The sequence below is a fragment of the Polypterus senegalus genome, chromosome 5, assembly GCF_016835505.1.
Source record: "Polypterus senegalus isolate Bchr_013 chromosome 5, ASM1683550v1, whole genome shotgun sequence".
Lineage (NCBI taxonomy): Eukaryota > Metazoa > Chordata > Cladistia > Polypteriformes > Polypteridae > Polypterus > Polypterus senegalus.
In genome coordinates this window covers 162693408-162711053 of record NC_053158.1, presented here as the reverse complement: position 1 = coordinate 162711053, position 17646 = coordinate 162693408, and the positions used below count along the sequence as shown (strand labels likewise).

Below are 17646 nucleotides of genomic sequence, written 5' to 3'. Positions count from 1 at the left end.
ATATGAAGAAAAATAGCTTCCGGTTATGACCATTACACGTAGAATTTCGAAATGAAACCTGCCCAGCTTTTGTAAGTAAGCTGTAAGGAATGAGTCTGCCAAATTTCAGCCTTCTACCTACACAGGAACTTGGAGAATTAGTGATGAGTCAGTGAATGAGTGAGTGAGTCAGTCAGTCAGTGAGGGCTTTGCCTTTTATTAGTGTATTAGCAAAATACCCGCGCTTCGCAGCGGAGAAGTAGTGTGTTAAAGAAGCAATGAAAAAGAAAAGGAAACATTTTGAAAATAACGTTACCTGATTGTCAATGTAATTGTTTTGTCACTGTTGTGAGTGATGAGTGTTGTTGTCATATATATATATATATATATATTTACACACACACATAAACATATATATACTGTATATACATATCTATACATATACACATATATAAACATATATATACATATACATACATATCTACATATATACACACACAGCTATTTCAGATCAGTGCAATACGCTGTTTGTTAAAACGGTTGACTCCCGCTCTTACGTGCAATAACAAGTCAAATCATTCAGTTGTCTTTGCTCATATGTCATTTTAGAGCTGGACGCCTGGCATCTTTTTTTGGCCACAAGTTCGTTTCTGTTTGGTGTGAGGTTCTGTGTTGTGGAGATTCTCAGGATGGATTGCAGGTGCTCATCAGTGAGGCGACTCCTGTGTGCTGTTTTGTTAGTCTTTATCACTGAGAAGAGCTTCTCACACAGATATGTGCTACCAAACATGCACAAGGTTCGAGCCGCATGTAGACGGACTTTTTTTGTTCTTCAAAGTCACCAAAGCGCCGTGCAAACTCAGTGCGCAATAACTCTAGTAAGCGGTAAGTTTCGGCAAGGCAGCTGAAGCGCTGCATTATGGGATCTGTAGTTTATTGTGTTACCAGCGCTTCATATACCCGGCTTTAATAACAATAATACAGTATATAAAATGATCTCGGGCGGATATAATTACGCCGGGCGGATGTGGCCCACGGCCCTTGAGTTTGACACATATGGACTAAATAGAACTTGAAAAGATATATTTTTCAAATGTGATCGCAATTCAGATAGAGTTGACGCAAGACTACAGCCTGCATGCCTCAATGAGTCATCCTCCCCTCGCTCTTACTTTTTTACCGTTCATCTAATGAATACACTGAGTATGGCTTTACCAAAACAATCATTGATGGCAAATAAAGTATCCATTATTCGAGTATGTAGAGCGGGATATATATATATATACATATATATATATACCCGCGTATCGCAGCGGAGAAGTAGTGTGTTAAAAAAGGTAGAAAAAGAAATGGGAACATTTTAAAAATAACGTAACATGACTGTCAATATACAGTATTTGTTTTGTGAGTGTTACTGAGTGTTGCTGTCATCAAGGATTTGATTATCATTATTTCTTTCAATCAGGTTCGTATTTGTAGGATGTGTTGTGTTCAAGTTACATTCCGTGTTTGTCAATCGTTGTAAAGATGACAGGTTTCATTCATCGATTTGTTTCTTACTGCATCAATAAACAGCTCGTCTTCTTCTTTATCTGAGACCTGACACACTGCATGCACGGGTTTTTTACACTGTCTTCCTTTAGCGGGACATTAACTTTTCCCACCGTGTGCTTTGTTTCCACAGTAGCTGCATTTATGAATATGCTTATCAGACGCTTCATATTTTTTGCTGCCTTTTCAATTGTGTAATTCGGTTTTGTTCAGCTCTTTGGAACTGTTGCTTTTATCTGTGCACTGCGTCAGTTCACGTGAGCTACTCGGTGTACTTGCATCGAAGGTTCCCAGCTGTGCTGGTGCCATCTCGTGCTATGTCCATAGCTTTATTTAATGTTACCTTAGTCCTGGCACTTAAAACTTTCTCTCGCAGTTTCGCTGAGTTTGTGTCAAACACCACCCTGACCATCTCATCTTCCTCTCCATAAGCACAGTCCTTCACCCGTGAATATTTACCCGTGGCAGTTTGCTATTGGATTGCCGCTGACGGACGGCCTTATATGGGCAGGCACTAAATTACAAACGCCAGCGCAGCCTGTCTATAAACTTAATTTAAAGTGTAGGTTTACATCGTGCTTTGTTTCCAAGTAGCAGAACTCATGAATATGGTTATATATGTCACTCGCCGCTTCTTATTGTTTCGCTGCCTTCTCAATTATATAATGCATGTTTTCTTGAGCGCTTTTTTGAGGTCTTCCTGGTTTTCTATGTACTGCGTGATTACGTGGGAGGCATGATGATGTCACACGAAACTCCGCCCCACGGCGTTGAAGCTCATCTCCATTACAGTAAATGGAGAAAACTGCTTCCAGTTATGACCATTACGCGTAGAATTTCGATATAAAACCTGCCCAACTTTTGTAAGGAAGCTGTAAGGAATGAACCTGCCAAATTTCAGCCTTCCACCCACGGGAAAGTTGGAGAATTAGTGATGAGTCAGTGAGTGAGTGAGTGAGTGAGAGCTTTGCCTTTTATTAGTATAGATATATATATATATATATATATATATATAGAGATATATATATATATATATATAGAGATATATATATATATATAGAGATATATATATATATATATATAGAGATATATATATATAGATATATATATATATAGAGATATATATATAGATATATATAGAGAGATATATATATATATATATATATATATATAAGCATATATAACGGTATATATATCTATATCACTATATCTCCCAATCTAATCTACTCTCAAATAGACGAACCACACGCCGTGGCGCAATGGAAGAGGCTTCGCCTCTAGCGCTGACATCCGAGATTCGATTCCCGAGGGGGTGTGCACTGAGTGTGTACGCCTGATGAGCCCAAAATAAGGGCGAAACACATGTCGCATACACTTTGCATTATTTGACAGTAAAACTATTTCGCCATCAATGATTGTTTTGGTAAAGCCATACTCAGTGTAATCCTCCTTCCATTTTCTAATTTTTTCGCGACTAGCCATGATTAGATGAACGGTAATAAAGTAAGAGCGAAGCGACGGTGACTTATTGAGGCACGCAGGAAAAAGCACAATACCACGCAGGCTCGATGTACTGCGCATCAAGTCCATCTAAAATGCACGCTCAGATTCAAAAAAATATATCTTTTCAAGTTCTATTTAGTCGACACAAATATCTTTGGTTGGAATGTAAGTCGAATTTAGTCTTTAAATTTCTATGGTGAAGAAAAATGTATGCAATGATGACTACATTTAACTTACATTCCTACCAAAGATATTTCTGTCGACTAAATAAAAATTACTTATGTTTAAAATTTAAATAGAACTTGAAAAAAAATGATAGTTCATAATACCCACACAGACTTGTATGTAAGAGGGGGAATCATCAGTTTTAACAAGCAGCGTATTGCACTGATACGAAATATCCTGCCCATTTAATTATTTAGGAATGGATAGATAAATTAAGATTTTGTACAAATAATGTTTTTCATTTTTCTTCCTCGATGGATTCTGGCACCCCCAGCAACAGTTGCTCGCACCCCAAAGGATGGATGGATAGATATATATATTATGTATATATTATGTATATATTATGTATATATATATATATATATATATATATATATATATATATATATATATATATATATATATATATATATATATATATAATATAATATGTGTATATATATACTCAGCAAAAAAAGAAACGTCCTCTGACTTTCAACTGTTTTTACTTTCAGTAAACTTAATGTGTAAATATTTGTATGAACACTAAAAGAGTCAACACCATAAGACATAAACTAATAATGTTTCACAATGTGTCCCTGAATGAAGGGAGGCTCAAAATCAAAAGTACCAGTCAGTATCTGGTGTGGCCACCAGCTGCTTGAAGTACTGCAGTGCATCTCCTCCTCATGGACTGGACCAGATTTGTCAGTTCTTGCTGTGAGATGTTACCCCACTCTTCCACCAAGGCACCTGCAAGTTCCTGGACATTTCTGGGGGGAATGGCCCTAGCCCTCACCCTGCAATCCAACAGGTCCCAGACGTGCTCAATGGGGTTGAGATCCGGGCTCTTCCACTGCAAGGATGATTAGCTTTCCTTCCTGTCTCCCTGTAGCACTGTCTCACAGTGCGGACATGGCAATTTATTGCCCTAGCCACATCAGCAGTCCTTATGCCTCCCTGCAGCATGCCTAATGCACGTTCACGCAGATGAGCAGGGACCCTGGGCATCTTTCTTTGGGTGTTTTTCACAGTCGGTAGACAAGTCTCTTTAGTGTCCTGCGTTTTTAGAACTGTGACCTTAAATGCCTACTTTCTGTAAGCTGTTAAGGTCTTAACGACTATTCCACAGGTGCATGTTAATTAATTGATTATGGTTAATTGAACATGCATGGAAAACATTATTTAAACCCTTTACAATGAAGATCTGTAAAGTTATTTGGATTTTTAAAACATTATTGTTGAAATACACAGTCCTGGAAAAAGGAACGTTTTTTTTTTTGCTGAGTATATATACTAGCAGAACACCCGCGCTTCGCAGCGGAGAAGTAAAAAGAAAAGGAAAAATTTAAAAAGTAACGTAACATGATTGTTAATGTAATTGTTTTGTCATTAATATGAGTGTTGTTCTCATATCTATATATATATATCTATATATCTATCTATCTATCTATATCTATATCTATATATCTACATCTACAGTATATCTATATCTATCTATATCTATATCTATCTATATATATATATATAGATAGATATATATATATATATAGATATATATATACTGTATATTGGCAGCGGAGAAATAAAAAGAAAAGGAAACATTTTAATAATAACGTAACATGATTGACAATGTAACTGTTTTGTCATTGTCATGAGTGTTGCTGGCATATATATATATATATACACACACACATACATGTGTACATATATACACACACACACACACATAATACTACGGGGTGCCAAACAGGCAAATAAATTGATTTTGTGAATATATAAAATCGGCGTCAGAATATATAAAGTCAAAACTTGAATATATAAAGTCAAAATTTGAATATATAAAGTCAGCATTAGAATATATAAAGTCAGCGCTGGAATATATAAAGTCAAAAATTGAATATAGAAAGTCAGCGTCGGTATATATAAAGTCATTCCTGATTATATAAAGTCAACATCGGAGTATATAAACTCATTCCTGAATATATAAAATCAAAGTCAAAATCTATTGATTGAAATGACTCTGAACTGAACTAAGTGAACAAAAACGTATTTAAAAAAATAAATTAAAAAAACACTGTTCGGTTAATGTTTTGAAAATGATGCATGTGCCCTGCCCAGGATTGGTTCCTGCCTTGCGCCCAGTGTTGGCTGGGATTGGCTCCAGCAGACCCCCGTGTCCCTGTGGTCGGATTCAACGGGTTGGGAAATGGATGGATATTCCAGCGCTTACTTTATATATGCCGACGCCGACTTTATATATTGAAGTTTTGACTTTATATATTGCAGCGCTTACTTTATATATTCCGACGCTGACTTTATATATTCAAGATTTGACTGTATATATTCTAGCGCTTACTTTATACAGTATATTCAAGTTTTGACTTTATATATACCGACACTGACTTTATATAATCAAGTTTTGACTTTATACAGTTAAATGTAGTCATCATTGCATAACTTTTTCTTTACCATAGAAATTTAAAGACTAAATTCAATTTCCATTCCTAACAAAGATATTTCTGGCGACTAAATAGAACCTACTTATATCCAAATTCGAGCTATTGAGATGTTGCCTGCCTGCCTGCCTGAATAAGTCACCCTCGCTTCGCTGTTACTTTTTTACCGTTCATTTAATCATGGCTAGTGGCGGAAAAATTATAAAATGGAAGGAGGATTACACTGAGTATGGCTTTACCAAAACAATTATTGATGGCGAATCGATTATTCATAAAGCTTCAATTGGTGATTGGTGTTAACGTCATATTTTTTCATACTTCTTCTCAAACCAAAGGTGTGCGAGGGTAAAATGAATTGGGAAGCGCTGATCAATGTAATCGGTGTACCATGAAATCATGCATTGACATAAGTTTCCCTTTGTTTGTATTGCCAAGTGTGATTAAATGCGTGATTTTTTTAACGCGTTATGGAGCACATGCATCGAAGCTTCTCAGCTGTGCTTGTGCTAAGAAAAGGAAACATTTTAAAAATAACGTAACATGATTGTCAATGTAACCTTTTGTAGGTAGTGCCTGGAGGATTCAGCGTGGAGAAACTGTAGAGACAGCGTGTGTATTAACTGGTGGATTTTTCTGTGAGTATTTAGTGGCAGCGTCACAAAGTCGCTTCCGTAACACTGCGTGCGTTAGCTGCGGAGCTCAGCTCAGAGCGAAATGAGGTGAATGGGAGGGGAGATGATGACGCGACTCCCCCACCCACCTTAACTGTCAATCCCCCACAAACACAGTCTCTTGGAATTTGCATAAGCACAGCCCTTCACGTGCAATTTTAACTTACGAGGTGTGGCAGAAAAGTAATGAGACTGATTTTTTATTTACCAAAGTTTTTATTTTTTTCAAACATCAATGTTATCCCCTTCAAAGTAGTTCCTTGGGCAGCTACACACTGATGGAGACGTTGTTCCCACTGTTGGTAGCAGCTGGAAGTCTTCAACGGTATGGTCTTCAGCATGTCCGTTACACTCTTTTGGATGTTTTCTAAAGTCCGAAATGGCGTCCTTTGAGGACATTTTTCAGTTTAGGAAAAAGGAAAAAGTCACACGGACTGAGGTCAGGTGAATAAGGGGACTGGGGAACCACAGGAATGCCTTTTGAGGTCAAAAATTCTGTTATGGAGAGGGCGGTTTTTCGGCACCATTTTGGCACAGACCTTTCGCATGTGCAAATGTTCAGTCAAAATTTGATGAATGGTAAATATGTTCAAATTTAATTGTTCACTCAACATTCTTAATGTTAAACGACGGTCTGATCTCACAAGAGTGTTCACACGTTCGATGTTTTCATTGGTTTGCGAAGTTGAAGTCCTTCCTGAACGGTGTTCATCTTCAATGTGTTTTGTGCCTTCCAAAAATGATTTGTGCCAGCGAAAAACTTGAGCTTGGGATAAAGAATGTTCCCCATAGGCCTGTTTTAACTTTTCAAACGTCACACTTGCCGTTTAATGGCACAACGTTGCTCCAAATTCCACTGTTCCATTTTGCGTAATGCACAACCAAAAACACAACTTCGCTAATAGCAGTCACAAAAATCACGTAGTTAACGGAAGGAGTTAAAACTCGCACTGAGCTATGAAAGGGTACTGATACATGTGCTCTATCAAGGACAACAGCGCAGCGTTGCCAGATCGCTTGCAGTGTTGCCAGTCTCATTACTTTTCTGATTACTGCTTTGCACACTTTTGGCATTCTCTCGATGAGCTTCAACAGGTAGTCACCTGCTTCAAGATTGGAAAACCATAGGAGGTGACTACCTGTTGAAGCTCATCGAGAGAATGCCAAGAGTGTGCAAAGCAGTAATCAGAGCAAAGGGTGGCTATTTTGAAGAAACTAGAATATAAAACATGTTTTCAGTTATTTCACCTTTTTTTGTTAAGTACATAACTCCACATGTGTTCATTCATAGTTTTGATGCCTTCAGTGAGAATCATAGGAGGTGACTACCTGTTGAAGCTCATCGAGAGAATGCCAAGAGTGTGCAAAGCAGTAATCAGAGCAAAGGGTGGCTATTTTGAAGAAACTAGAATATAAAACATGTTTTCAGTTATTTCACCTTTTTTTGTTAAGTACATAACTCCACATGTGTTCATTCATAGTTTTGATGCCTTCAGTGAGAATCTACAAATGGTCATGAAAATAAAGAAAACACACTGAATGAGGAAGTGTGTCCAAACTTTTGGCCTGTACTGTATATACATATATATACATAAATATACATATATACATATACACACACATACACACATACATATATATATACACACATATATATACATACTCTATACTAATAAAAGGCAAAGCCCTCACTCACTCACTCACTCACTGACTGACTCACTCACTGACTCATCACTAATTCTCCAACTTCCCGTGTAGGTAGAAGGCTGAAATTTGGCAGGCTTATTCCTCACAGCTTACTTACAAAAGTTAAGCAGGTTTCATTTCGAAATTCTCCATGTAATGGTCATAATGGTTGATAACGGTCGACAACATCCACCATGTTGAACTTTCTTATTTATGGCCCCATCTTCACGAAATTTGGTAGGTGGCTTCCCTGCGCTAACCAAAACCGATGTACGTACTTATTTCGATGGTATGACGCCACTGTCGGCCGCCATATTGAACTTTCCAACATCACTAATTCTCCAACTTCCCGTGTAGGTAGAAGGCTGAAATTTGGCAGGCTCATTCCTTACAGGTTACTTACAAAATATGGGCAGGTTTCATTTCGAAATTCTACGCGTAACGGTCATAACGGTCGACAACGTCCGCCATGTTGAACTTTCTTATTTATGGCCCCATGTTCACGAAATTTGGCAGGCAGCTTCCCTGCACTAACCGAAACCAATGTACGTACTTATTTCGGTGGTATGATGCCACTGTCGGCCGCCATATTGAACTTTTCAACGGTCTTTGTTACTTATGGGCCCATCTTCAAGAAATTTGGTACGCGGGTTCCCAATGCTAACTGAATCCTCCCTGCTGATAACTACAGCCTTTTTATTTAATCCACGGCTTCTCCGCTGTTTTATTGTTCATTTATTACGATTATAGTTATTGTGTAGGTATTTTAGACTTAGTTTACATTGTTCAGGTACCCATTTCCTTTATCATTCCAACCGTACCCCCATTAACATGCCTATAGAGGTGATCACCATCGATCAAAGAACTGTCACTTACCGAGTGGTTTCCATGCCCGGAGATGGCACCTACCTTTTCCATTCTCTTTGTTACATATTGCACGGCCATATCAGGCTCACTCTTGATATCCGGAGGAACATTGTGTCTTATGTATTGAATGACTTCGACAGGTTCAAGGTGTGGACTAATGACGGTACAGGAGATAATTACACTACACAGGAGCACTAGAAAAGTGAAATGCTTAAGCCCTTCTCCTATGGATCTGCATGTGAGCTGATGGCTGCTGCTGAATTGTTCGGTTGTCGCTTTCAAGTGTACTGAAATGGCCAAATATTTTACACCTTTTGACAACCGCCTATGCCTCTTAAACATCTTAGATTCACAGGTGACGATTTCAGTAGTGGACACTTTAATGTTTATGAATGTTTAAACTCTCAAAAGCTGAATGTGAAGTTATCAATGAAACCGGTTGTATAATTACAATGCTTGACAGATGCCGAATGTCTCTTCATCACAAGTCCTACAAATACTGTTGTAATTGAAACAAACCATGAGACTCAAACCGATTATGACAGCAGCAATACAAGCTGTGAGATTTGAAACAAGATTACTGTTCACATGGCCAACTGTACGTTGCATGCTCAAGAGTAAGCTCAGTGCACAGCTTGGTCATATTACAAATGGAGGGCCGAACTCACAATGTGGTATACAAAGAGATCCTTAACAAATAATTATTGGTATATTTTCCCTCAGTTTAAAAAGGTTTAATTTTCTTCTTAATAAAAATTTTAAGGCAGTACCTCGCCACTGCGAAGCGCGGGTATTTTGCTAGTCTTCTTATATAATACGCTGCCATGGCTGTACATTTGTCTGTCCAGGATTTTAAATCACCTGTAGCTCACAAACTGATGACCTACTGACCTGAAATGTGGTACACATATACAACGTGACCTCTACTGTCCACTTTCAGGGTGATGATTTTTATTACTCTTTTTATTTCATTTTATATTATTGTAGAATCAACTCTCTGCAGCAAGGCTCAAAACTAAAACAGAAAGTGCTTAAAAAATTTTGACACTTATATTAACACATTATAAGCACTCTAACTTTCTAACAATAACAAAATAAAAAATATTAAAGTGCAACTGTAAGTAAAATAATTTTAGTACAGTATAATAGAGCCTACTCACTTTTTTATTTCTTTAAGTAGCATTTGGATAAGAAGAGCTTGCAAAGGTTCAATCATCAGCTTCCTCCACATGTCAAGTGCCAACTGAAATATAAGACTGTCACATGAAGTCTCCCATTCCCAAAAACAAATATGAAATACAAATAAAAATAATAATGAGTGCAAAATGATTTTTTCATTTCAGTAAAGTCATATTCACATAATGATACTTATTATAACAAAACATTAAACTTAATCAGAGTTCGATAAGAACCTGAAAAAGATATGACTGCAAAGCACATGATAATACTGGAACCAGTACAGAATCAAACAAATATTTAATAAAAAAGCAAAGTACACAGAAACTTTAAGAAACTGCACAGCATTACACCGAACACCTCAAATATACAATGTTTTGTGATGTATTTCATCCTTTTAAATGTCTGGAATCTTTTAAATTATATGTTAAATATTAGGTAGAATATATTCAAGCTGAAGGAACTTGGTGAGACAGTAGTTGGTATTTATGACTGACTGGTCCAAAGCTATGAATTTGAAGTTTTCAAGCTCATTTCTAGTCTGCATGGCTTTTCTTCAGATGCTCCATTATCTTCCTTTATTCTAAAATGTGCATGTTAGGTAAGTGACTTTAAATTTCAGTGAGGCATCCTTTCCAGGTTTGGTTCCAACTTAATACCATATGCTACTAGGATAGCCATTGATACTTGATAAATTAAAGCATGGAATGGGGAGGATTGACAGACTATTTTAAACAAGCACATTCAATTCCCTATTTTTAATTTTATTGATTTTATTTGAAGAAAACAACATTCCATACAATTTTGCCAAACTTAACAAACCATAATTTAAACCCTTCTCGAAAGCACATTTAATTACACAAATTAAATATAAATGAAAGATCAAACAGAAGCACGTTCAATTCTGTTTGATATTTCAATATTAAGTAAAATCAAAGACAGGCTGAAATGTAAGTAACCAACCTAGAATTCAGCATTAACGTATACAGTGCACCATGTAATGTACATGCTTCTGTTATATGCCATTTAGTGTGCGGTTCGTAAAAGCAGCAATAATGTTTATGATGCAGCATCTGTTGTAATGACAAATGCAATGCATTTTACTACTAAAAATGTTTTGTGATGCACAATCTTATGATAATGACAGAGACACAGCAACTGGACAGACACACAGGCACCGACTCTTTTATTAACGTCAATAATACTCAATACTGGGTGAGGTTACCTTTTCCAGCAAATCTTTATTGACAACCTCTAAAAACTAGTTAGAATAGGAGGGCACATTTCACCCATTCTTCGCTGAAAATTTAAACTTGGTGAAGTTGGGAATTTTCTAATGGACTTATTTTCATAGCTCTTGTTGATTTAATTTAGGACAGAATTCCTCAAAAAAATCTTTAAGGCAGTTCTTTGCAGCTTTAGCACTAGGCTGTTACTTTCCATGCTGAAATAGAAAATATTATTTTAGACATATACCTTTAACAGAGTGAAGAAAACTTCCCTTAACTTTACATGTACTTTTGTATGTCTGTTTTAACCGACAATATTTAAATTTTAGAACTTGCTTCCAAAGTAATTGTTGCCACCATCCTAAATGAGTGTAGAAACCGCATTGACTAAATGAAAAAGATGTAAACTTTAGCATTTAGATGAAGAAATTCCAACTTTGCATAGTTTAACAAGTAAACATATTTATAATAAAGTATGTAATTTAAATAAGTTAATGAAAAATTAGATTTTTCCTGAAATTCTGCCAAATACGTCAGCTTTCCATTATAAAAGGGCAATATTAACTCTTGAACAGTTCCTCAAATGATAGTCCTTTGACTTTTATCAACAGCCTCATGGTAGCACAGTGTGCCTTGGAAAAAAAAATTTCAACAACTTTTAGATTTGTAGATTTTGTTTTTTTTTCCTAAAATTCTCTCTTATTGCTCCGATGACAGGGATCTGTGAAAATATTTTTTTTAAACATGCATATATCAATTAGGTATGCTGACAGTTATTGGTTAGTGTAATTAATAATGTAAAGCAATGTATGCAAATTAGGCAGGGTGGATGAAGAAGCATTTACATAATAGACAGCTGCATAACTATGTATTAATAAAAATCTTATTTTTTTACCTCGCCTATTTCCATGAGGGGTTCATTCATGTCTACCCCACCATAGCCATACTGCAAGTCAGCTTCTGTCAGTTTGTTCTTTTTGATGAACTGTGTGTTAAGATACCTGCACAAAAGAAAAATAATTACCACATGATAATCTTAATTAAGCTGAACAAATCTTGAAAATTTTAAATACAAGTACACAAAATTATAGAAAGTCAAAGAACACATAATGAGATGGAACAAAGCAATAGTAAAATTCCTAATACTAGCCTTTATGTATTGATGGGTGAACACTTCCTGAAAGACACAGTTGTCCAAATGGGGTGGGTTTGAGGAAACGACTGTAAGTGAATGAAAAGATGGAACTTTGGAGAGAGCAACATACAATTGTCCGCGACTGAAAACTGGAGGACCGCCGTCGTGCCCCCACCTCACAGAGCGAGGGTCGGGGCTGGACGGCGGCCTTCTATTGTAAAGATAACAGGTTTCATTCATCCAAGTGTTCACTACCCAAATCGGTACTCATGAATCTAAGATGTTTAACTGGCATTCCCGGTATTAAGTTGTGGATTTGCCTGGGAATATTTAGCGGCAGCGTGTCTATGATCTTAATTTAAACTTAAGCTTTACACCTTGCTTTCCTATTGATGTGTCTACAAAGGCTTGTTCAGATTCAGAGGGTTGTTCCTTTCTTACTGCATCAAATAAACAGCTCGTCTTCCTCTTTATCTGAGACATCACACACTGCATGCACGGGTTTACCTTTCCCAGTCCTGCAAACTTTAGCGAAGTGGTTCAATTTACCACATTTTCTACACTGTCTTCCTTTAGCTGAACATTGACTTTTTCCACCGTGTGCTTTGTTTACACAGTACCTGCACTTATGAATATGCTTGTATGCGTCACATGCTTCATATTCTTTTGCTGCCTTCTCAAATGTGTAATGCGTTTTTTGTTCAGAGCTCTTTGGAGCTCTTGCTTTTTGTGTGCGTACCGCGTTCACAGTCAGTTCACGTGAGCCACTCGGAGTACATGCATCCAAGGTTCTCAGCTGTGGTTGTGCTATCTAGTGCGATCTTGCGATGTCCACGGATTTATTTGATGTTAGCTCAGACCCGGCACTTAGAAGCTTCTCTCACACTTTCGCTCAGTTTGTGCCAAACACTATTCTATCCCTGACCATCTCATCTTCGTTTGCACTGTCTTCCTTTAGCTGGACATTGACTTTTTGTTCAGCCCACTTTGGAGCTTTTGCTTGTTGTCTGCCTACTGCGTTCACAGTCAGTTCACGTGAGCCGCTCAGAGTACATGCATCGAAGGTTTGCTATCTCGTGCGATCTTTTGATGTCCACGGCTTTATTTAATGTTAGCTCAGACCCGGCACTTAGAAGCTTCTCTCGCACTTTTGCTGAGTTTGTGCCAAACACTATTCTATCCCTGACCATCTCATCTTCATTTGCATAAGCACAGTCCTTCACCAGCAATTTTAACTCTGTTACAAAGTGATCAAAAGTCTTGTTTATACCTTGCGTCTTCTCACTAAACTTGTATCTCGCTAAAATCGTATTTGTCTTAGGCATGACAAATGCCTCGTTGTGGCAGCGTGTCTATCGGATTGCTGCTGACAGACGGCCTTATATGGGCAGGCACTCAATTACGTGGGAGGCGTTGGAATGGAGGACGCAGTATAGGCAGGCAGCTAACTACGTGGGAGGCGTGGTGATGGGTGACGCAACTCCGCCTCACACGGCGACCAAGCTGAAGGCTATGGCCGTATATATGTACGTAAGTAGGATTCAGTTATAACCGTTACTAGTTAAATTTCGAAATGAAACCTGCTTAACTTCTGCCAAATTTCAGCCTTCTACCTACACGGGAAGTTAGAGAATTAGTGATGAGTCAGTGAGTCAGTCACGGCTTTGCCTTTTATTAGTATATATGTACATACAAAAAATTGAAAAATTAGTTGCTCTTTTTTTTTAATAGATGAAGAGAAGACATATTAAAATGAAAGAAAAGAAGACATACATGCCATGTGGTCAGCTACATAAATGGAGACAGTTTTCGTGGCAGTATTTTTTTAAAGGCCCCCACATTATGAAATGAGAGGCACAGAAAATATATTTATAACACACTAAAAATAACATGTTCTTTTTATATATCACATTCACATGCTTCAGCAATTAGGCTATTTATTTGAGTTTACATGACAAAAGATGTCACAATTGCATAAAACATGTAGTGAACCATGGAACTAATTAATTCTTTCTTGAAACTGGGTTGACCCCATATGAGAACATATTTCCGTCTTTGTAATTGCATCTATTATTACAAATATTTGAAACTGTACATTTTCAGACTTACAATCAAATCTAGTAAGGTAAATAGTAAATTAGTGACCAAGTAACACATTTTTTAAACTTATTTCACTTATCTAATAAACACATTTATCCAACAGTAACTGGCACTATGTGAAACAGTACACATTACTTAAAATCACACCAATCAAAAGAAAATTTAGAGGCAGTTAACCCTCATCCATCTCCGAAACCCCCAATCGCAGATTTTTCAATTTCTTTCCCTTTCAAGGTAATACAACGGCAATGAACTTTTCTGGCTTTTCATTTTGTGTTGTCTTGAAAAATGTGCCGAAATCCGTTTCTCAATAGCTTAGTTCAAATAAGTGCTACAGTAGCACAAAGTAGTTGGGGGTCTCCAAGACACCCCCCCGCCCATTCATGGAAATGTTTCCATTTTTGTACGAGAATTTTTGCTTCATTTTATATTTGAATTTTATATTTAAATGTATATTTTCTTTAGATTTAATCCTGCCTGAGACATTGGTAGTGCATAGTTTGTTGAGGAGCAAGTCCAGTTGATGTGTTTATGAACAATGAGTCAACGACCAACAAAGAAATTCAATGCAAGTGAAGCCCTGGCTGAAATATTGAAGGAGTTGTCTGATTTCGATAAATCAGACAACTCAAATGAAGAGGACAATGATGATGGAAGTGACACTGTGTCAAGTGATGAGGAAGCAAAAATGGAAGATGAAACAGCCCTGTGGAGATGCAGCACATGTACCTAAGAAGCGACGCCCTTCACATGTGCCCAGGGGCAAAGGAGAGAAAGATAAAGGCTGCTTGCTCCCAGTGCAAACTTCCAGTTTGCCAGAAACATTCAGAGCATTCCCTTGTGTGTCTGGCCTGCAAACAAGTTGAATATTGCTTTTTAGGCTGATTTAACCAGTTTAAAATGGTCTGCAAGATGGGGGTCTGCAAGACCCCCCCATTCATTGAAACATTATAAAAATGGCATTCATGGATGAGGATTAAATGAAAAAAGTGGGGAATGATTACAATTAGCCTTGCTCAATACAGAGTACAAAGTTCTTTCGACTTTCGCGGCTTCACTCCATTGCAGATTTTAAATGTACACATATCTAAATATATATCACGGATTTTTCGCTGGTTTGCAGATTTCTGCGGACAATGGGTCTTTTAATTTATGGTACATGCTTCCTCAGTTTGTTTGCCCAGTTGATTTCATACAAAGGACGCTATTGGCGGATGGCTGAGAAGCTAACCAATCAGAGCACGTATTACATATTAAATAAAACTCCTCAATGATATACGATATGCTTCCCGTGCAGTGCTTCGCACACTTAAAAGCTCTAGCAGCACGTACTGATTTTTGATTGTATGATTTTCTCAGTCTCTCGCACTCTCTCTGACATTCTCTGCTCCTGACGGAGGGGGTGTGAGCAGAGGGGCTGTTTGCACAGAGGCTGTTTGTCTAGAGGATACGGACACTCCTCTCAAAAATGCTGAAAGGCTATCTTCACATTGCTCCCTTTTTCTTGCAGCCGCTTTATCATGGTGCTTCACATACTTAAAAGCCCAACAGCTCGTATTGATTTTTGATTGTTTGCTTTTCTCTCTCTGTCTCTCTCTGACATTCTCTGCTCCTGACGCGCACTCCTTTGAAGAGGAAGATATGTTTGCATTCTTTTAATTGTGAGAAAGAACTGTCATCTCTGTCTTGTCATTGAGCACAGCTTAAACTTTTGACTAACGGGTGTTCTTTCATGTCTAGAGGGCTCTAATAACGTTAAAAAACATATTTAGAAGGTAAACAGGTTTTCTATGCTCAAACTGCAAAAATATTAGATTTATAAATAAAGAATCCTACTTCGTGGAAATTCATTTATCGCGGTAGAGTCTGGAACGGATTAACTGCGATAAACGAGGGAGAGAATATTTATAAACAGTGTGGGAGAGTTTATAAGGGCTTAAAATATATAAAAATAACCATACAAACATATGGTTTCTACTTCGCGGATTTTCACCTATCGCGGGGGATTCTGGAACGCAACCCCCGCGATCAAGGAGGGATTACTGTGTGGGTGTGTGTGTGTATATATATATATATATATATATATATATATATATAAAATTGTCAGAGATGGCTGGGGTGGGCGGGCAGGAGGACGGCTTGCGCCTTCCCCAGACCACGGGGCGACCACCCTGGTTCCTTTTGGGGCCACGGGTACAGAGCTTTGAAGCTCTACCCTGTAGGGGCCCGTGGTCACCGCCAGGGGGCGCCCCTGTGCCTAAAGAGCCCTGGACCAGGTGTGGCGGAAGTGCTGGGGGAAGAGGTGCAGGGACACCCAGAGTACTTCCGGGGATACAGCCGGCACTTCTCATACAGTGAAAACAAGACAGGCTTCAATTTAAAAATACAAATGAATACAAGCTCTAAGAAATGAATCTTTTTCTGTATCATGTGCCTTAATGCAAATAATTACTTATTATAATAATTTCTGGTATTGAATATGAATGCTGCACCAAATGACTTGCATGTAAAATTTTGTGTTACTTTAAGTAACACGGTGTAGTTAAAAATTCATCCCACTAGTTTCTGCCTTCCTTATTCTATTCAAAGTTGTAGGAAGGCAGTATTTATTCCAAGTGCACTCTGTACACAGTGAAAAATCAAAATGGAGGGGGCATTAGTATATCAAAGGACTCACTCACTCACACACACACACACACACACATGAATGCCCATACTCACAAATAAATATGGCAATTTAGAGACAACAATCAACCTAGTACACAAGTCTTGGGAAAGAGACACAAAAAGTGGAGTACCTATATAAATATTTTAAATGGTTTACTTATTTATGTAGTTCATAAGCACAACATTCTATAAACAATGTGTATACTGGTGCATTTTTGTTTTAAAATTACCTGTATAAACAGTCCATGTAATCAGCCCCTTTGCTGTATTCTTCCCAATATCTGTAATACATTACTAAAACTTTTTCTTCTGATTCAAGGACTTTCTGTAAAGATGTAAACCATAAGTTACTTTCAACAACAAACAGGAATTATTAATATTATTAAAAGCAATATAAATTAAATGAAAAAACTGTTATA

At 37.5% G+C, this 17646-nt stretch overlaps 1 protein-coding gene across 1 annotated transcript in view; it reads right to left on the bottom strand.

The window, feature by feature from the left end:
* cul2 (cullin 2) overlaps positions 1-17646 on the bottom strand; it is a 93024-nt gene that overhangs the window by 53665 nt on the left and 21713 nt on the right. The window contains exons 4-6 of the mRNA XM_039753562.1: positions 17458-17552; positions 12221-12326; positions 10081-10163 (exon numbers count right to left, since the gene is read on the bottom strand). Coding sequence (XP_039609496.1) covers positions 10081-10163; positions 12221-12326; positions 17458-17552 — 284 coding nt within the window. The remainder of the gene's footprint in view (positions 1-10080; positions 10164-12220; positions 12327-17457; positions 17553-17646) is intronic.